This window comes from Trematomus bernacchii, unplaced genomic scaffold (assembly GCF_902827165.1).
Source record: "Trematomus bernacchii unplaced genomic scaffold, fTreBer1.1, whole genome shotgun sequence".
NCBI classification, from domain to species: domain Eukaryota; kingdom Metazoa; phylum Chordata; class Actinopteri; order Perciformes; family Nototheniidae; genus Trematomus; species Trematomus bernacchii.
Window position 1 is genome coordinate 149,990 of NW_022987569.1, and position 22,071 is coordinate 172,060.

The following is a 22,071-nucleotide window of genomic DNA, read 5'->3' on the forward strand; positions in this document are numbered from 1 at the left end:
CGCTTTCAGGCTTTGTTATAGTTATCCTATCAGTTATAGTAACATAAGTAGCTAAAGGAGACTTCCCTCATGCTGTATGAGCATACGTGTCCATTGAAATCAGACCACTTCATGTTTCTATTTACAAATAATGCCCATACTAACTTTCTATTTGTTTGGGACAATTGGTAGTCTGTGTTTGCAATATTTTAGGCGTTTTTAAAGCAATTGTCTCCTTTATTGAAGTGTTGAAAATGATTGTTTTTACAAGTAAGGGTGATTTAAAAACTGTTGTGGATACATGAAGAGGTTGTAATCTAAGATAAACAATTTAGGCAAGACATATTTATTATATAGCACAATTTAAACACTTAGTTTTAAGCAGCTTTACATATACTCTCATTAAATCAATCCACAGCATCATATAAGTATTTTTTATTTTATTTTGTATTTCTTTGAACAGGTGAGGACTGAAATCATACAGTACAATCAGTTAAGAATAATAAAATAATGCAATTAAATTACTAATACGGTCACAATGGATATAAAAGAGGTCAGACAAAAAATAAGACATTTATTTATTGATTTTAAATTCTTTATTTGGGGTCACATAGTATTTATATAGCAGTTTTCTCAGTAACAGTTCAATCCTTTTAGTGACCCAAAAATAGCAAACTCACCAACGTACAATATGTAAGGAAATAAACAAATAATAATAAATAAATACATTAAAAAAAAATGAAATAATAATAATAGTAAATAAATAAAACAGTAGACATGGTGTTCATCTTTGTGAAGAAAATAAAAAATGTTTAAAATAAAAAGTAATTTTCCCAATATATATCCCTCTCCTCCTTTTACGAGTTGGAGAATAAAGAGCTCTTCATAGCTTTGTGATAATTAAAAACACTTAATAAAAACCAACATAACTCAAAAGACACAAGTCTGAATAAAATCTATTAAAAGCCAAACTAAACGTACCTGTTAAGGCATCAAAGTCTCCAACAATAAGTTCCTTTAACTACATTTCCTCTGAACATGCACACACTTATTCCCCACTGACCTCATACGATGACTGTTCATCCTGCCTGCTTCTGTATATGGATCAATATCTGTGAGCTGAAGTGGCCTCATTTGGATCAACTGGCTTCACCTCTCCACTTGTTGCCACAATAAGCGACCTGATGCTCGTCAGCGTGGAAATGACGTGCACGTTTTTTGGCGAGTCCATAAATAAAGGATGGCCTGTCCTCTCACTGTCAGTCTGAAGGAGAGGCAGCAGAGGGAAGGTGGCACCATTGGAGACGCTCACAGGACAGATATATATATATATATATACTGTATATATATATATACCAGGGTTTTTTCTTTCGGAGGGGAGGAAGATATCTAAACCGTGACATCATATTTACCGGAGGCACAACAGTGGAGGATAAAACAGGCGCAAATGTGACTTAAGGAACAGACTCAGGTGCAAAGAAAGCAAACTGGCGGCGCACTTAATATGCAGAAGTCACCAGTGGAAGATGCAAACTTCCTCTCCAAATATTTCTTCTGGTAAGTCATGTTTTCTTCTACATCCTTTGATTATCTCTGGACGGCAAGGTGCAGCTGCTCATTTGGTGACTTGCGCATTTATATCTTGAGTAATTAACGACTAAATCACTTGCTACATATCTGTATTTGGTCATTGTAGAGTTTTAAGCGTTTTTGGCGGTGTGTTGAAAGTTTTGCATGGGCTCAGGTACAGATATGATTCGGTTTTCTGATTGACAAGTTTGTTTATGATGTATTTGCGTCGTAATTTGCTTCCAAAGAAGAGTAAATAAATACAAAAGTGCACTGGGAAGTAGATTGTTAGCTTACAAAACGCGCATTTTGCAGATTAGCTTGTGCGCAAAAAGTACGTTTTGCTCCGTTTAAGTGTGTTCTAGAAAACGCTGTCAGGTGGGAGTAGGCGCACCAAGGGTTTGCTAACTCATCAATATCTGACCGCATTGAATCAAAAAGTATTATAAACGCTAATAGCATTACTAATAAGCAAACATTAACGACACATTTAAAGGACGTTTTGATGAAAATGATGTGTTTGAGAATTTTTGCTTTGATATCTAAGTTTTCTATGGTTCAATCATTTGTGTGATGTTTGTATATCCTTCCTCTTAAATTACAACACACACTGATTTCAGTTTAAGCTGCACTGAGCTCTAATGAGAGGTCACCAAAGAAAGAAGCAGACTCCAAAAGTCAGATGATGTAATCTCCTTTATGTCACCAGCCTTTCTTTAAATGGTTCAGCCATGAGACTAGCAAACATCTGACTTTATGTCCGCTCTCTGTCATTATTCTTACTGTGAAACCTCGGGGATTACTTCTGTTACAACCAACACCAGTTTACACTAGAGCTCCCAGACACTCAACAACAGTGGCTTTTATGCCAAAGGGTTACCCTCCAACCACAAACAAACAAATACATCTGATACAAGTAATACTGAATCACTTAAAAAGGTATTTTATGTGTGTTAAATGTACTTTGTGTACAAATAAATGGTGGAAGAAGTACTATGGCTCTTAAAAAAGTCCATTAAACGTAAAAGTTATGACTCGAAAATGTTATTTAAGTAGAAGTACATAAGTATTACTAGCAAAAGGTAGTAGTAGTGGAATAAAGTGGAGTAAAAATGTACATTATTTCCTTTTTTTACATGTATTAGAGTAGAAGTATATGTCACATACAATGGAAATACTCAAGTTAAGTGCAAATAGTACTTAAATACAATACTTAAGTAATATTTATTTGCAGGTGGACGTCACCGCTGCTCAGAAAAGGCTTCACGAAGAAGTTGGAGCTGACAGATGTGTACAAGGCTCCTTCGTTTGATCTGGCAGACAACCTCTCCGAGAGACTCGAAAGGTTTGTGCACTTTAAGACTTGTTTTTGAATGTTTACATCGCAGCTGATTGGAAATTGTAGTCCGTCTTGTTCTAAGGCTTCAGGTATAAGTCTAGTCAATGGTTTAATAAAGTTAAGACGTCTTGTTTTCGATAAGCTATCAAGAAAGTTTCCGTCAGTATAAAGAAAGAGCATTGACTGCAACTTTAGATAAAGGTTGTCTTTTACTGTTTAAGTGGGAATACTGTATTAGATAACAGGTCGATCTGGATGTTAGCATCTCATGGTTTCCTGATAAAGTACTAATAGGATTTGTCCAATTGATTTAGGAGAAAAATAAGTTCTGTGTCAAAGTTATCCCATTTAAGATAATAGTTGAACAACATCATCTCCAGGTATAAACCACACTTTTATGAACTTTGAACTCAAGAACGGTCACGTAACCACAGCTAAGCTAAAGGTGGCTAATGATTGCCATGATGCCGTCTCATTTATTCATTTGTTGGTAACCAATGTTTTTAAGACACAAAGAGTGAGGTATTGACTCCCGATTTTATGCTGTAGAACAAAACCCATTCAATAACTCATTCACTAAGAGCGGAAGCAACCGGAAGTGCTAAAATGCTGACTCATTTCCAGGTTTTAGGACTCATTCCTGCGCTACTGTATGGAAATGTGGACTCTGACAGGACCATGAGAATGTTGGAGATAATGTTTAAAGTCAAGAGTTTGCTGAAAAATGCAGTTTGTCGTCTGGAGAAACAGGATATTTTCTCTTAAAGTTACTAAGATGATCACCCTAAATAACCCATGTTTACATGTTATACAACCATTTATGCGTCCATTTCATTGTTTGTTTTGGCACTTTTCAAATTGACTGCTAGCTTAACACAAACAATGTCCTGCACAAGTCATAAATCTTAAAGCATTCATAGTAATCATCAGATTTGGGCGTCAGAACTTCAGAGGTCTAAAGGCTTCTTTGGGAAAAAGCAATTTTGCACCAATGACTCGTAATCGCTCAAATTGGCAGGACATAGAACCAAATGAAAAAACAGCAACAAGTCAGTCTATTCTGTAGAGCCTTCTCACATCAGACATGTTGACATGTTATAGCAGGAAAGCACAGGGGTAAATAATAACATCAACAAGGGCTCGGCTCCATTTAAGAAGCCATGACTGCAAAGAAGCATGCATATTATCAAGGTTCAAGGTTCTTTATTGTCTAACTGACATAGCTACAGAGTAATTATGTTGTTGAAAATCTTATGTCACAGGCTTCTCCAACAATGCAACATAATAATAATACAGATAGTAAGAGTAATACAAAAAGAAAAATAGTTATAAAATAAAGTGAGTATGTGGAATAGTGCAGTACGAGTCTATATACAAGTTATTGTAATGATATATATTAGATATTAGATATATATTACTGAGTAGCAGATGAATGTTTTATCAAGGCACTCCTATATGAAAGTAGCCATCATTGATGTTATTATTTACACATGCTTTTCCTGCTATGATACATTAAAGTTACTGCTTTGAAAATGGGTCTCATGCTACCAATCGTACAGTATGCCAACATATAGTGGAAAAACTCACATTTTCATTTCAAGCCCATTTTCAAGAGCTGGTCGAAAGAAATAATGAAACAAATGGCAAAAATGCTCTAGATATGTAACTTTTTACTGTATCGACTACAACCATATATTGTATATACACAGATGCATGACCATCTTACATGAGTTTAAATCCTTATGTTGGATGATTTTGCAGAGAAAAGTGCAACCATGATACGTGACCTTTGCATGTGTTTACAGTAGCCAGCCTTCCCTCAGAGTCAAGTAAAAATGTGGGCTGGCATTTAAACGGGGGTAGACATAAACCTGTGTGTGCCAAACAAACACCCCGGCAGCCGATGATAGACAAGGTTAACTCTTCTCTCACTTGGATTTGTTTTAATTTCTTATCTCTTGATTACATCTGGCATGTTAACGAATTAGCCAACGTCCTTCACTCTTCATAAATCCTTTTACTCTTCAAAGTAGTTATTAAACATCTTGAAATAAAACATGTACATTTAGTGGTTTAAAATGATATTTTTAAAGCCTTGTCATGGCCAAGTCGTCATGACATAACTTCAAGTGCCTAATTGAATGGATCTATTAAACACAAGCTTGTTTTAGCTATTTTATTCCCTTTTTCTGTCTCTCTCTTTACTTCAAATGGCACATTTTAAATGATTTTTTTCCATCATGTTGTTGCTTTCTACTATTGACCCCCCTCTCTTCATCTTATCTTTTACTGGTCTAAAGAATCTCTGAGCAAATGGCAATATCTTTATTGAGTTATTGCATATTTTTCACAGACAATAAGCGAATGACACATGGATAAATGAGTCAGCGATCCATGCATCATCTACAAAATTGCACCTAAATATACAAAACAAGGAACAAAACCAAAACAAGTGGTACACCATTAATACATTTGTATTTCTTTAAGGAAAAAAGGAAATTTAAATACTCATGCGTCTCCTTTTCTTTTATTTCACTTTGCCTAACAACGGCAGCCTCGCCTCTCGGTTACCGGGGCCCCGCGTCACGATGAATGGTGCCAACAAGCCGGTTAATGTAAAAGGATGTTAAAAAGCCGACCTTTAGAGAGGGCCCGGTGCCCGCCGGGTGATGAATGAGAGGCGGTGGGTGATTTCGCTTTCACTATTCCGATCAGGCAAACAGTGAAGGCTTCTGGGAATGTGAACTTTAGCTTCCATTAAAACATGCTGTGTACCGTCAGCCCTCCATCAGACTCGGTTCAGCTCAGTCCAGCCTTTCCAGCATGGGGAGGATTTCTGTGTTATGGCTTAAACGTTTCTAGAGCAGCCACTTCCAACATACGGGGGTGTGATTTCAACGCACAAATAATCCAGAACCATAATACATTTTTCAAGATGAATCCATTTATTTTCCATACATCTCTCCTTCTCAGTGTGTCTGGTGTGTGTGCGTTGCAATCCCACCCCCGTATGTTGGAAGTTGCTGCTCTAGAAACTTTTAAGCCACTACACATCAGTTGAACTGCAGCTTCCCCCGTCTAAAACCAACCCCTTCCCCATAAACAGACATAATATAGCAGATAGGAGACCAAGGGGTGTCAACAAATATATTCGGGGGCGTAAACAACTAAGGTGAGTAGATACATATTCAACAAATAATATCTGTAGGCTATGTATACTAATAAAACAAGACATGTTAAACAATTAAAATAAAACCAAAATGTATATAATAACCTCCGTTAAATGGCTCCTACAATTTCATCGCACCAAAAAAAATTGGTATTGTGCAAATCAAGAGCTACTGTAGACAGAAATTGAAGTTATGAAAATGTGACCCGATGGAAACTAGTGTAAATTAAAATGTTAGAATTGAAATAAATGTAGGAATTTATGTTGAGTACAATAGGTCGTGAAAGGCTACATTGTCATAGTCTGAGATTGCTAATGAAACCATTTACAAAATATAGTTACGAGTATGTAAAGAAACTATTAAAAACAGAGATATACAAAAAAAAGTGTCCTTGCTAATACAGTTTTTTTAGAAAACTTTATTTTAAATTATTGATATGATATACAAAAGTTACATTAATAATACACATAACACACAATGCATAAATAAATAACATAAAGAGAGCACGTTTATATTCCAATGAGACTCAGTTCGGTCACAGACTCAAAATGCCCCATGGCTGAGTCTGGGATTTGTCCAGGGGTTTTTCTTCTCCTTAGTTCAGTAAGTATTTGTTTCACGATGGTGCCACTGTTTATTATCGTCTGATTTAGTATCATCTTGCACCTTGTTTTCCAGATTTTCATACATGTTATACAAATTACCAGCTGAAAAAGTTCCCTGTGTTTATTGTCCATCCCCTCATCCAGAATACAATACATAATTGAGGCATATTCTACATTGAACTCCAAACCGATGCCCCGTAGGAGCGACCACACCTCCTCGGCTCTGTAGCAGTCCATAAGGAGGTGCTGTAAAGTTTCGTCTTCCTCGCAGTTAATCATGGGGCATGTTCTAGTTTTCACGTAGCAGCTCCATGAAACCACAGCTCTGACCGCAAGTCTGTTGACCGATATCAGCCGCCTCACGTCTCTCATGCTCTCCGATAACTGTTTACTTTTTAAGGCAGCCTTTGCCTCTGTATGACATGGGGTGAAAGCGTTAATGCTGACTTGTATGTGTAAAAAAGCACGTTAAGGGTTGATAAAACTGGAAAAGCTCCATATAAATGCAGTCTATTTACCATTTACTACTACAAGCTTTGCGTTTTGTGTTCGATTCTCCAGCCAAAGTTAGATGGACAGCTGGTTTGTTGGGAAATTAGTAAATTTATATGTGTTTGTTTCCAAATGACTCTCCAATTGATAGCCATAGAAGTTCTAACAATGTAAGAATATATGAATAAATGCATCAACGTGTCCAATTGTGTGTTTGGGGTAAGGTGAACCAGCTGGTCTGTTGGTAAAGTAGTATATTATTAACATATTTTATTTATATGCCAACTGTGTGTAAATGTGTGTGAAAGTTGGTTTTCACCTTGCATGGCAGCCTTTGCCTCTGTTTGAATGGGTGTGAATGGGTTAATGCTGCCTTGTCTATGTAAAAGACTGGAAATGTGCTATATCAATTAACTCCATTTACCATTTACTACTACAAGCTTCCCAATTTGTGACTAAATTACCATCCAAAGTCAGCTGGTTGGTACTTGCTTTTGTCATTTAAATGTTTTATTCATGTTTTTTTGTGTTTGTTTCCAAACAATTCTCCTTTTGACACCCAAAGAATTCCAATAACGTAAGAATAGATGAATAAATGCACCGTGCTTCAAGAGTTAGATAGTCGTTCTCCAATCAGAACGTGTGTGATTGGATCCCTAGCCCAAGCATTCAACATCTCAGTGTGTCCTAAGGTATGCAAAGACTGGAAAAGCTCTATACAAATGCAGGGCGACTGTGGCTGCGAGGTAGTGTGATCGTCTTTCAACCAGAAGGTTGTGGGTTCGATCCCAGCCCGTGCAGTCAACATGTCGATGTATCCTTGGGCAAGATACTTAACCCTGAGTTGCTCCCGATGGCCAACGGTGTGTGAATGTTAGGTCCTAGAGTAAGGTGCACTGCTCTGTATGAAGGTGAATGGGTGTGAATCATGAATGATGATGAATCATCGTGAATGACATGTAGTATGTAAAGCGCTTTGAGGGGTCTTAAAGACTGGCTAAAGCGCTATACAGTATAAGTACAGTCCATTTACCATTTACTAAAACTAGCTTCTCGTTTTCTCACTCAATTATCAGCCAGAGTCAAGAAAGGACAGCTGGTTTGTGGCCCAAAAATATTATGTTTATATCAAGGCAAGGCAAGTTTATTTATATAGCACCTTTCAACACAAGGCAATTCAAGGTGCTTTACAAAAATGAAAGACATTAAGAGCATAAAACACATTCTAAAAAGCAAAGATAATAAAACATGAATAACACAGGTACATGGATTAAAGTTACAGTGCAGTGTAAGATGTGAATAGTTCAATTAAAAGCAGCGGCAAAAAGAAAAGTCTTCAGTCTGGATTTAGAAGTAGTCCGAGTTGCAGCGGACCTGCAGGTTTCTGGGAGTTCGTTCCAGATATTTGGAGCATAAGAACTGAACTTCTCCATGTTTAGTTCTGACTCTATGGACAGAACGCAGACCAGAAGACCTGAGAGATCTGGATGGTTGATCATTTAGCAGTAGAATATCAATATCAAGTTGTGTTTGTTTCCAAATGGCTTTCCAATTTAAGGCGTGATAATCCCAACAACACCAGCATAGATGAATAACTGCAGTACTACTAGCTTCTCGTTTTCTGACTCAATTATCAGCCAGAGTCAACAAACTGCTGGCGTTGGTCTGGTGGAAGTGTTAATCTCTCTTGAACTGTGTTGTGACTCCTGTCTGCAGAGAATGGGACAGAGAGGTGGCTTCAGTTTCAGCCAAGAAGAAGCCCAGGCTGATGAGAGCGCTGGCACGATGCTTCATCGGACCCTTCGCCTTCTTCGGCGTCCTCCTCTACCTCGGGGTGAGTCTCTGGAGAAACCCATCTGATACACTTTGTGACAGAATGTCTTTCTGGGTTTTTTATTTTGTATAACTTGTATAGGGGTGCCAGACAGGTGTCTTTACGGACATTTCTGATACATTCAGTTACACAGAATACATTGAATGACTCATGTCTTTATTAGGATCCCCATTAGCACTAGCATGAGCATTGGCTATTCTTCCTGGGGTCCTCACACACACAAAACATACATAAACATACATACAACAAAATTAAAACAAAACAAAACGGCTCATAATTTCATGCAATGTGCAGTATGAAATGAAAACTAACATGGTCATCCAATTATCGCCATCCTAAGGCCAAACAAAAGTAAATACAAATAAGTGTAGATAATAATATATGCATACATAGCCACAGGCACAGTTCAAATGTTATAATACTTAAATAATCTTTTAGCAACCTTTTGAACTGTACTTGAGAATGTTCCTGAATGATGTGGACCGGTAAAGAGTTCCAGCTGACCATGGCTCTGTAACTGACTGTTTTCTGTCCATATTTGATTTAGATTTGGGTAATACAAACCTAACTTCTATTGTATGTCGTGTTTGATAGTTATGTTGAGCATACTGCGCTATAAACCTTTGTGATAATATATGTGGTGAGTGAGTCACTGTAACAAAATGTAACAAAATATAATTAGACCTCTGTCTGACACTTAATCATTTCAGTGTCTCCAGCATTTCAGTTACTCTGGTTCTGTAGGAGCACTGCAGTGCACATCGTGCTGCCTTATTTTGTGCTACTTTGTTTGTTTAAAGATCACCTATCATGCTATTTTTAGGCAATAGCATAGGTCTCAGATATATACAAATATATAAAAAACATGTCTATGAAGTGTTTTGCTCAAAATACCAAACAGATCACCCATTCTAGCCATGCCTCATATCCCTCTATTTCACTTCCTGTTTCAAAAGTGCTGATTTGGGGTATAAAGCTTTAAAAAACATTTTTTTAATAACAAATAAAAAAGGGGGGGTCTGAGCTCATGCGGGACCCGGCAGCTACTGTCTAAACTAAATACTGCCGTGATGAAACGCCATATCATGGATTATCAAGGATTATTTCTGAAACAGTATGGAGCTCAAAGGCTTTCTCTCTTGCCGGTTATACCACAAGGTGAGTTCCTTTTTATTTCCTGCTTCTTCACACACATGCTCTCCAGTACAGGTTAGCTCTGAGTGTTAGCGATGCTAATGTAAACACCGACCATATTACGTCCAAAACAGTCGGGCATTGTTTCTGATAGCAACTTTCTGATAGTGCCGTGGGTCCACATTTCCGATATTACGTCATATCGGCCGCAAATCTGGATCAGCTCCGTTGTAGCCCCGTTTTTAGAGATTTGGGTACGGAGGAAAAGAGAGAGGGTTTTATTTTCTGACGCTGCGTGAGTTCTCCGACACACCGGGGACACATCTTTATGTATAAAAGACATAAAAAAGTGCATTTTGAATGATAGGTCCCCTTTAAATCTTTTTCTGCAGCACTAGACCATATAACCAAACAATAATCAAGCTGCGACAGAACCAAAGCATCCAGAACTTGTCTACTGACATCTATTGGCAAATGTTTTACAACTCAAACATGATTATTGTGATCACTTGGAACAGGTCAATGGATTTAAGAAGACACACACACACACTCAGAATCTTTGAATGAACAGATACAAAGGGTTAAGGTTAAGGGTTAGTCAAGAAATTCCACTACAGGTTTTCTTTTGTCCAACACTTGAGGTAAAGTAGGTTAAGCACTTTATAGGTAAGTGTTTGAGTAGAGCTAACATTTTTATTTTATAATAAATACTGGCACTCATACCAAATTCCAACTTTGTAATTTAAATGAATCGTATCATAAAATTGCAGTTGCTCATTTTTAGAATGAAAAGATATATTTCTAATAAATTAAAACATGTTTATAAAGTTAAATTAGGAGTGTGTGTGTGTGTGTGTGTGTGTGTGTGTGTGTGTGTGTGTGTGTGTGTGTGTGTGTGTGTGTGTGTGGTGTGTGTGTGTGTGTGTGTGTGTGTGTGTGTGTGTGTGTGTGTGTGTGTGTGTGTGTGTGTGTGTGTGTGTGTGTGTGTGTGTGTGTGTGTGTGTGTGTGTGTGTGTGTGTGTGTGTGTGTGTGTGTGTGTGTGTGTGTGTGTGTGTGTGTGTAGAGCCACAGTGCCATGATGACGCACACTAATCAGAAGCATGTCTCACCTCAGTGTCGCAGACCCTTTCTCTGTCTGGAGTTAACGGGACGGGACGGGGGGCAGTCAGTGCCGTTGGTTTTGGTGGTTGCCATGACGACAAGAATGCCTGTTAGATGGGCTGAGCAGGAAAAAACTGAAACGCTCCGGGGAAGTTTTCCTAACTGATTTTAATGTTCTTAATAATGATGCATTTCATATGAAGGCTCCTTTCATGACACCCAAGGACACCGTACAGTTCAAGAAATACTAATGTTAGATATTTAGTGTAACCACAGTTTATGTTATGGTTCAATTGTGACACTGATGTCCTGTTATATTGGGCATTTTGGTCAGCTGATCCAAATATAGATGAATAGATTGAAGTGGTGCAGCATTGGGTGTTTCAGTCTAACACATGGTGTATATCACAATATGTATTTAATGCAGAACTGATACACAATGTAAATAAACATAGGAGCGAAAATATAACCATGCACCTTGGCACAGAAATTCCCAATGATTTATTTTTTACGCTACGTTCCTTTACCTAAAAGTAACATTCCTTTTCTAATCATTGTTTATGTCTGACATGTGCTACAACATATTAACATAACATCAGAGAGACACTGATTTTAAAAAGTGTTCTGCTGATTCCAATATTTTAGATTTGACATACCGATTCTGATTTGTTTTTTTCTTTCTAAAAACCACAAGTGACAGCATCGAAAAACATGGAAAGTAAATTATTTAAAGGTCCCATGTCATGCTTTTCCGGTTATTACCCGTCCCCTTGTGTGTTATGAAGGTTTTTCTGCATGTAAACGGTCTGCAAAGTCACAAACCCTCAAAGTACACCCTGTAGCGAGTAAAACTCTAACACAGAAAAGACCTGTCTATTGGCGCGTTTCCACTACAGCGCGGAGCACGGTTTAAGAGGGCTGTGACGTCAGCGGCCCGTCTTTGGTTGCGTTTCCACTTGGCCTAGTACCGGCCGGCGGGTCCTAATTCACAGTTTTTCTGGCCTCATAAAATCGCGGGTCTAGGGCCAGAGACAACGAGGCTGAGTCGGGCTGAGTATGCTAAACTAGAGAGAGCATCGCTGGCAAGGGGGCTACAACTACAACAAGATGGACATATTTGACCGTGATTTAATTGTAATACACGTTTCAAAATGATGCCGAAGTAACAACATACTGATACCGGTTAGTAAAAACCATGAATTAATGCTTTGACAAGTCTGCAGACAGACGGCAGGGGAAAAACCTTTTAAAATGCGTGTTTTCTAAATGGAGATTGGCTAAGCTAACGCAGTATATGCTCCGACCGTCCACACTCACAACAACGGCCTATACAGACATAAATAAAGCAGCGACTGTATTCACCATGACACAGGCAGTCTGTGGTTTGTACTTGTTTAACTTTTGTCTAGTTTCTGAACATATATGAGGAGCTGTGAGCTCTGAGTGCTAACAGCTGTGTTGTTTTTCTGGGGTTCTCTGAAGATCACGTCACGGCTCCGCCTACACTGCGTTACTATAGATACTACCCCAGTTCCTAAACTGTAATGGAAATGTGCCATAAAGTGAGCCAGTCCTAACGAGGCCCAGCCATACCGAGCGGGGCCGAGCGAGGCCGTGTAGTGGAAACGCGCCATATGCTGCCCCAGAACGCCTCGTTGGAGATTTCTCTTCCAAATGGACCAATCCGTGGAGCCGTTACGTTGCGTCCGCGGAGCTGTTACGTTAAGTCCGTGGATTGGTCCATATTGACCAATCCACGGACTTCCTCACACACACACACACACACACACTCAATCTTTTCTAAGCTGCAGCTCCGCCGATTTCTCCTCCGAGACGGCGGGACGCGGCGAGGCGAGGCTGTGAGTCGGTGTGTGAGCACACACACAAACTCCCAGCCAGGCTGCGGGTGTGTGTGTGTGTGTGTGTGTGTGTGTGTGTGTGTGTGTGTGTGTGTGTGTGTGTGTGTGTGTGTGTGTGTGTGTGTGTGTGTGGTGTGTGTGTGTGTGTGTGTGTGGTGTGTGTGTGTGTGTGTGTGTGTGTGTGTGTGTGTGTGTGTGTGTGTGTGTGTGGTGTGTGTGTGTGTGTGTGTGTGTGTGTGTGTGTGTGTGTGTGTGTGTGTGTGTGTGTGTGTGTGTGTGTGTGTGTGTGTGTGTGTGTGTGTGTGTGTGTGTGTGTGTGTGTTCGGGCTGGTTTCAGGCTGGGTTTCACTATGTCTCGCAGACGGCCACTGGGCTCACAGGGAGTGGGGGGGGGGGGCAGGAGCTCCAACAAGCCGTTTAGGACAGAGAGTGAATACACATACTATACAGAGATGCTGTATGAGAAACCAATGTGAGTTTGGAAAATTGCACAATATAAATCTATTTTAGTAGACCTCAACAATGGAATTATGATCAGTAGAAATGGCCATGACATGGGACCTTTAATTCAACTTTTTGTTCATTATAAAACAATTACTAACTAATCACAGGACTTCAAGCTAATCTCAAAATAAGGAAGGTTACTCGACAAAAACTAAATCCAAGAATTGCACTACATCCTAGGGCTGTGCGATTATGGCAAAAATCCTAATCACGATTATTTTTGGTCAATAATTGATATCACGATTATTAAAAACGATTATCCATTTACTTTGAAAACATCCATTTATTGAAACAAAAATGTGAACAGTATATTTTTAACAGTTGATAACCCTGAACTTTAAGTATAATTCAACTGAAAAACCAAATTAAAAAAAAAAATAATAATAATTACATTTTTTCTTTTTTTTATAAAAATAATTATCGTTTTATTTCGATTACGTTGTTTTCGTAATCGTTGAAAGCCAAAATCGTAATCGAGATTAAAATACGATTAATTGCACAGCCCTACTACATCCCACTTTATCACGATTTACTTTCACATAAGAATACATGCTTTAACTTGACTACAACACACCACACAGTTACATGTAAACCTCCGCACTGACACATGTTCTGTATGTGTTGCTGTGACATTACATAGCTGCTGCAATTAGCCTCTGTCATTGGTGGATCGTATCTCATTTGCAGGTAGGCTGATGGCATGGATGGAAATGGATATTGCACTCGTCCATGGGGTGATTTCGATAACATTTTTAATTGTGCCGCCCTACTAGGAGTTGACTCTTACCTGCTCCAAGGGGCACCAGAAAGCTGACGTAGATATATGTAATGTTAAAGTAGATACCATTTTTTGTTAATTAACTTGTATTTGGTATTTTACTTTAACTACTGTGTTTACATAAGTAACATTTTATTGTATTGTTTTGTTGCACATCCTTACTTTGAAACAAATATTCCTACCCTTTTTTTAAATTTTATTTCATTCAAATCAGCTGCAACAAAACACAATTTCCCACGAGACAAATAGTATTATATTTCTGATATTCTTGTATATTCTTGTATGTCTGCATGCATTGCATTGGATGTATGAATTGTACATGTATGCCTATGGTTACTTCTGAATTGCTGCTGTGAGTTGTTGATGGTAAAGTGTGTACATCTTCTCTCTTTCTCCCGTGCCTCGGTGCAGGAGGCTTCGAAGACGGTGCAGCCTCAGCTCCTTGGGCGCATCATCGCCTCCTTCGACCCGTTCCACGCTCCGGAGCGAAGTATGGGATACTTCCTGGCCCTCGGCCTCTGCCTCCTCTTCACCGCTCGCTTCCTCCTGCTGCAACCAGCCATCTTCGGCCTGCACCACCTGGGCATGCAGATCCGCATCGCACTCTTTAGTCTCATATACAAGAAGGTAAGGGGAAGACGAGGCGTTATTTATGGCATTGGTTGTTCATTCATTCAAGATTCAAGGCTTTTATTGTCATTAGCACAGTAGCTACAGTGTAGATATGCCGATGAAAAACTTAGGTCACAGGCAACAGCCAACATTGCAACATATATATAGGACATAGAACAAATACAACAGATACAATAGTGCAAGAAGAGTCTATATACAAGCGAATGGAATATAAGATATTAGATAAATACTTTGCAAGATGCGAACAGATGAATGTTTATGGATGTTCTTTCAAAAGTGCAGGTGTTTAACAGTCTTATGTTCTGTGGGAGGAAACTGTCTCTGAGTCTGGTGGTTTTAGACCTGATACTGAACAGTTTGTGGCCGGGGTGATGGAGGTATGTGTTGAAAAACCTAAAATGATCTTCACAAGTTGAGACAATTTCCCCAACTCAGCTTCTGTTGATTAAAGGGGACCTATTGTGAAAAATCCACTTGTCCATGTATTTTCTACATCAACATGTGTCCCCTCTTCTTCATGTCTCTTTTACATCAACATGTGTCCTCTCTTCTTCATGTCTCTTCTACATCAACATGTGTCCTCTCTTCTTCATGTCTCTTCTACATCACCATGTGTCCCCTCTGTGTAAAGAGACTCTGAAAGTTTCAGGAAAAAAGATTCTCTCTCTATTTGTCCTGATCCATTTATATAAAAACCTGTCTGAAAATGAGCTGATCAGATTTTGGCCACTTTATGATGTCATAACGACGTTTTGTCTTGAGTAACCATTAGCCAATCACCAACCAAGGTAACCCCCCCCCCCCCCCCCTTATCACCTGAATCTCCTCCTAGAGCACCATTGTGTTCTTTTTAACCAAATCTCTCTCAGAGGGGCGTGGGGAGGGGCTCCTTATTTTCATCTAAAGTAACAGACAGAGAATCAGCACTTTGGAAACAGGGCTGAAACAGAGGGGATTATGGGATGCTGCAATGATCTGTTTGGTGTTTCAGCCAATCAGAGACAGGTTTTGTATATATCTGAGACCTATAATATATTGATGAAAAACAGTATGATAGGAGACCTTTAAAGTATTTCTATAGGTCTTATTCTATATCTTGAGACTATATAAAGTACATTATTTGCCTCTGAAATGTTGTGGGGTTGTGGAGTGTTACCGTAATCCTTTTCTCTGATCCCACATGAATCAGACGCTCGCTACATAAAGTGTCTCCTGTAACAACCAGTTCCTGGAACAGCTGAGCTGATAAGATAGTTAAACATTGTGCGTGAGCTTTTGTCAGCTTTTATCTTTGTTATTGTTTTTAATATCTGACACTCTGATATGCCCAATGCTTCCTCTTTGTTCAGCGTGCATGACTAAACTTTCCCAGAAAGCTCTCTGGTGTCCCCGGCTTCCTCTCAGACATTTCACTTTCTACCCTCTGTGCTTCATACTGACTCCTGACCTTTGACCCTTTCAGACCCTGAAGCTGTCGAGCCGGGTGTTGGATAAGATCAGCACGGGTGATCTGGTCAGTCTGATGTCGGCTCACCTCAACAAGCTGGATGAGGTGAGAAACAGAAATATTTAGTTAGATTTGATGTTAACTCGAGCCGCCCTGTTATGCTTTTAGGGGTTTCCCTTTCCTTTAGTGTGTTCTATAGGTTTTAGTGCATGTAAATGGTCTGCAAAGGCTAAAATGATGGTGTTCCCTCCATGGGGAGTTTCTATCTCACACACTTAAGCATAATATGTCCTCTTTAATGTCAATTTGAATGCTTTAAATCCATATGTAAGGTACTTGTCAAAAAGTGTTTGGTTGGGTTGCAAGTAATGCATATTTCACTGTGTGTTAAAGAATCTTTAATCACAACTAAAACCTTTTTAATGAACACATTTAAGAAGATTGAAGCATGGTGAAGTGGAGCTAACAAAACGGAAGATCCCTCAACACCTTCTAAAACCATGTATTTTTAGCAATAGAACGGAGAATAATTGCAAAATAAGATTTTATTTTAGTGTATGAAATACTCTAAGACACCAGTGCACACAGCACAGTATGTGACAGAAAGTGCAGCGTTTAAAACAATTGCCAAACTTTTGAAAAACATGGTTGAATTAACAGTTTTTATTTTTAAAGAAGACAAGACACTACAAACAACACACAGCGATAACGTGGGAATCAAATATGAAACAGCGACATTAATAATAGAAAATTGGATGCTGATGTTACAATGCAAAGTACAGATTATAGAAGAAAAACAGATAAGGGTTAAGCAAGGCTACTTGTGGCGCATTTCCACTACAGGGCCTCGCTCGGCCTCGCTCGGTATGGCTAGGCCTCGTTAGGCCTTGTTAGGACTGGCTCACTTTATGCTGCGTTTCCATTACAGTTTAGTAGCTGGGGCAGTAACTATAGTAACGCAGTGTAGGCGGAGCCGTGACGTCATCTTCAATGAGAACCCCTGAAAAACAACACAGCCGTTAGCTGTTAGCACTCAGAGCTCACAGCTCCTCATATATGTTCAGAAACTAGACAAAAGTTAAACAAGTACAAACCACAGACTGCCTGTGTCATGGTGAATACAGTCGCTGCTTTATTTATGTCTGTATAGGCCGTTGTTGTGAGTGTGGACGGTCGGAGCATATACTGCGTTAGCTTAGCCAATCTCCATCTAGAAAACACGCATTTTAAAAGATTTTTCGCCTGCCGTCTGTCTGCAGACTTGTCAAAGCATTAATTCATGGTTTTTACTAACCGGTATCAGTATGTTGTTACTTCGGCATCATTTTGAAACGTGTATTACAATTAAATCACGGTCAAATATGTTCATTTTGTTGTAGTTGTAGCCCCCTTGCCAGCGATTCTCTCTCTAGTTTAGCATACTCAGCCCGACTCAGCCTGGTTGTTGCCCGGAAAGAACCTCGATTTTATGGGGCCAGAAAAACTGTGAAATAGTACCCGCTAGCCGGTACTACGCAACCAAAAACGGGCCGGGCACGGCACAGCACGCTTAAAGCGAGCTCTGCGCTGTAGTGGAAATGCACCATTATTTACCCATGTGGGATGGGGATAACCCTTTCATTTTAGGTAATACAACTTAAAATTGACTTTTGAATGTGAGGCAACACCCAAAAGTCAGGTCCCTTTTTCAGGTCAGAGGATCAGAGCTGTAGTTTTCCGCTCTGAAGAAGCCCGGGAAATGTTTTTATTTGCGACACGATGAGGGAGAATAAGACTGAAAGTTCACACCCTCACTCACTTCACTGAATCCATTGTATTACCCAACACACAGCCAAGTGTTCTTCATACTGAGGGGCCATTACAGCACAATGGACTAAGAACAATACACACGTGTTTACAGGCACAACACACAGATAGGTGCGTACTCACAGAAAGTGGTTTCTGGCGCTGTGAATCTGTATTGAAAAACTGATTATGCAAGATAGCTGCAGGGTGTTTACATATGCATGTGCCTCTGTATGTGTATGTGTGTGTGTGCGTGTGTTTGTGTGTGTGTGTGTGTGTGTGTGTTTGGGGATTGAACTCAGACTTGCCTTTGGTCTCACTGAGGCGTTGAATGTGGAAACACTCTGCAACTCGCTTTGAGACAATTATCACCCGGGCTTGGATGTGACTTGGCCGATGCGCCACTCTCCCTTTATAATGGTGTGTGTGTGTGTGTGTGTGTGTGTGTGTGTGTGTGTGTGTGTGTGTGTGTGTGTGTGTGTGTGTGTGTGTGTGTGTGTGTGTGTGTGTGTGTGTGTGTGTGTGTGTGTGTGTGGTGTGTGTGTGTGTGTGTGTGTGTGTGTGTGTGTGTGTGTGTGTGTGTGTGTGTGTGTGTGTGTGTGTGTGTGTGTGTGTGTGTGTGTGTGTGTGTGTGTGTGTGTGTGTGTGTGTGTGTGTGTGTGTGTGTGTGTGTGTCACTCTGACTTTGTCAAGGTAGATGAAGGTGCATCTTAATCTGTGGAAAACCACTTTGCCTGTTTCCTGGAAATGTCTTTTCTTTTTCAGTAGGATCAGGTTCAGATATTTGCTTGATTTAAAGCAATACTTGCCGAAAACATCCAGTATGTTATAAGTGTTGCATATTTTTTAGCTTTAACCTATGGTGGCCAACAGGTGAAAACACGCTTCAACGGCCCAAAGCACTTCCATTAGGAGAAACACGCTGCAGTTTAAAAAAACTATGCAAATATAAAAACACAAATGTGCCAAAACAGATGCAGCGTTTTGAAAACATTCACCAACCTGACAAAACATGCAGGTTTACTGAAAGCGCTGCAAACGCAAAACGCTGCAAGAAGCTAAAAACACAACAGAAACCAGGGGACACTAAATGTGTTGTGTTAAATTGTTGATGTTGGAAACGTACCTGAAATGTCAATTATATTGGCTTATTGTAACATTGTGATCACATGATTCCTCACATGCATGCACAGGGCTATTGGAAAACGCGTTGAGGAATAGAGAATGGCTGAATGTACTACTACTCATTTTAAGTCTACAGTCTACATCATGAAACCAAAACACAGTAAAGTTCACAGCCGAGTTGTCCTTGAACCTGACCTTTGACCTCTCTGTGGTCAAGAGCAAGAAGACATTTCCTAGCTGTGAAGTGTCAAGTGGTGAAGTTGACGTATTTTTGTACGCCGACCCAGTGATAACATCGCCCTGGCTCCCTCGACAATACTATTGAATCCAATTGATTTTAGAATCGATGAATCTGTTTCAGTAATTCTTCTTAAGAACAGGAAACAGTATGATTTTAGTTTCTTAACTGTAAATATGTTCTGGTTTCTTCAGCTTTATGATTGGCCTTTTTGTAGGCCAAATAACCAATCCAATAATCAAGAAAATATTCCACAGATTTATCCAAAATGATAATCAGTTGCAGCTGAAATGAACAACACTTTTTTACATTTTAAAGATCAAAATCTGGACGTCAAATGCTTTGTTAGGAAATAAACAAACAACACCGCTGTCACATGACTTCAACGTTCCTCCAGCTTCCTACTTTTGCAATTTGTTCATGTTGACGTTTAATAAAACAGTCTAATTTAGCACTTATTAGCAACCATAAATGCTATATATTCAGTGGGATATTTACCCTTTCATGTCGTAGAAAAAACATGAACGTTTCCGAGGCTTGTGTTGACCACAGACCTTTATTCAGGAATTTAAAACATTGGTTTTGAGACAAGGCCAAAGAATGCTTTCTCATTTCCCGGGTTTTTCGGATTCCTGCAGCACTATCTTGCTCCTTTTTTAATAAAATTCATGTTCCAGTTACCCCATGCACACTTGTGTGTGTGTGTGTGTGTGTGTGTGTGTGTGTGTGTGTGTGTGTGTGGTGTGTGTGTGGCTGTGTGTGGCTGTGTGTGGCTGTGTGTAGCTGTGGGTTAGTGCGCTGATCTTCAAATCAGGGGCAAGTTCAAGTCCCACTGCAGTCAGCATGTCGTTGTGTCCCTGGGCAAGACACTTCACCCCAAATTGCTCCTGTGGGGATTGTCCACAGTATGGAATGTATGTAAGTCGCTTTGGATAAAAAAGTAACATGTAATGTTGTGTGTGTGTGTGTGTGTGTGTGTGTGTGTTGCAGAGCCTGGGTCTGGCCCACTTCGTGTGGATCACCCCCCTGCAGTGCATCCTGTGTGTGGGGCTGCTCTGGGAGCTGATCGAGGTGAACGGCTTCTGTGCGCTGGCCACTCTCACTCTGCTGGGCATCATCCAGGCCTGGCTCTCCCAGAAGATGGGACCGCACCGGTGAGGAAGCACACACACACACACACAACAAAACACAATTCCCCACGAGACAAATAGTATTCTATTTCTGATGTTGTTGTTTATTCTTGTTTGTCTGCATGCATTGGATTTTGAGTTGTTGATGTTGTGTGATCAGGGCGGAGCGAGGCGGACTGATCAGCCGCCGCCTGGCTCTCACCTCGGAGATCGTGGAGAACATCCACTCTGTGAAGGCGTACGGCTGGGAGGAGGTGATGGAGACCATCATCAAGAACATCCGGCAGTAAGACACCAACACAACAACAACAACAACAACAACAATAGTTTCACAAAACAAACATCTTCTACAGCTGCTCTTCTTTAATAATCAATCAGCAATCAGAGTCGTGATAGTTGCTTCATTTAAGATTAAATATGAGGATAACATATTTATTTAAATATAAGAATTTAAAGTAAAATATCCAATAAAATAAACAATAAAATAATAAAAATACATTTATTTAAACACCAGAAAAAAGAGCAAATTGTCCAATAAAATATAAAAAAAGATTACAAATGTTTATATTAACATAAGAATTTAATTAATAACGTGCATCAAAAAGTTAAAAGATAACAATAAATACAGATTTTCTAAAATGTTATATTAAAGATATAATGAAATAGAGGATAGAAGCTGCTGGGAGTCCCGGCAGCTTCTACTGAAGCCAGTCCCCAACTCCGGGGACTTCCGGCCGGGGACTTCGGGTGGCCGTATACACCGTGAAGTTGTTTGCGGCCTGCCAGTAAACCCAAAGCAGAAGAAGAAGAAGAAGGGACGTCAGCGGCTTCATTTGCTTCATTTGCGGAACTTATTCCGGTGTGAACGCGATGGGCTCTTAGTTCCATGGGGGTACTAAGTGCTGGGAACTAAGTACGGCAAAGTACTTGGTGTGAAAGCGGCTACAGATTTCCTGCCGATATGACGTCAAATCGGCGGCGGGCCCACAGAAAGTTGCTATCAGAAACAATGCCTGACGTGTTTTGGACGTAATATGGTGAGTGTTTACATTAGCAAGCCTCGCTAACACTCAGAGCTAACCTGTACTGTAGAGCACATGTGTTTAAAAAGCAGGAAATAAAAAAAGGAACTCACCTTGTGATAAACACGCAAGAGAAAAAGCATTTGAGCTCCATACTGTTTCAGAAATAATCCTTGATGTGGTTTAGAACAGGATGGCGTTTTATCACAGCAGAATGTAACTTTATCTCCCGTAGAATTCTGATCAGGCATTAGCTCCGCCTCCTTTTTTTTTTTTTTTTTGTTAAGGACCCAAAATCCGCGTTTCTCTAACAGGGCTGGAATAGA

The 22,071-nt window shown here is 39.7% G+C and overlaps 1 protein-coding gene across 1 annotated transcript in view; it reads left to right on the forward strand.

Moving 5' to 3' along the window:
* Positions 1 to 1,242: 1,242 nt before the first annotated feature.
* The window catches only part of cftr (CF transmembrane conductance regulator), a 59,350-nt gene continuing 38,521 nt past the window's right edge, over positions 1,243 to 22,071 (forward strand). Inside the window, exons 1-7 of the mRNA XM_034126143.1 lie at positions 1,243 to 1,536; positions 2,783 to 2,893; positions 8,871 to 8,988; positions 14,777 to 14,992; positions 16,461 to 16,550; positions 20,584 to 20,747; positions 20,884 to 21,009. Coding sequence (XP_033982034.1) covers positions 1,484 to 1,536; positions 2,783 to 2,893; positions 8,871 to 8,988; positions 14,777 to 14,992; positions 16,461 to 16,550; positions 20,584 to 20,747; positions 20,884 to 21,009 — 878 coding nt within the window. The 5' untranslated portion in view covers positions 1,243 to 1,483. The remainder of the gene's footprint in view (positions 1,537 to 2,782; positions 2,894 to 8,870; positions 8,989 to 14,776; positions 14,993 to 16,460; positions 16,551 to 20,583; positions 20,748 to 20,883; positions 21,010 to 22,071) is intronic.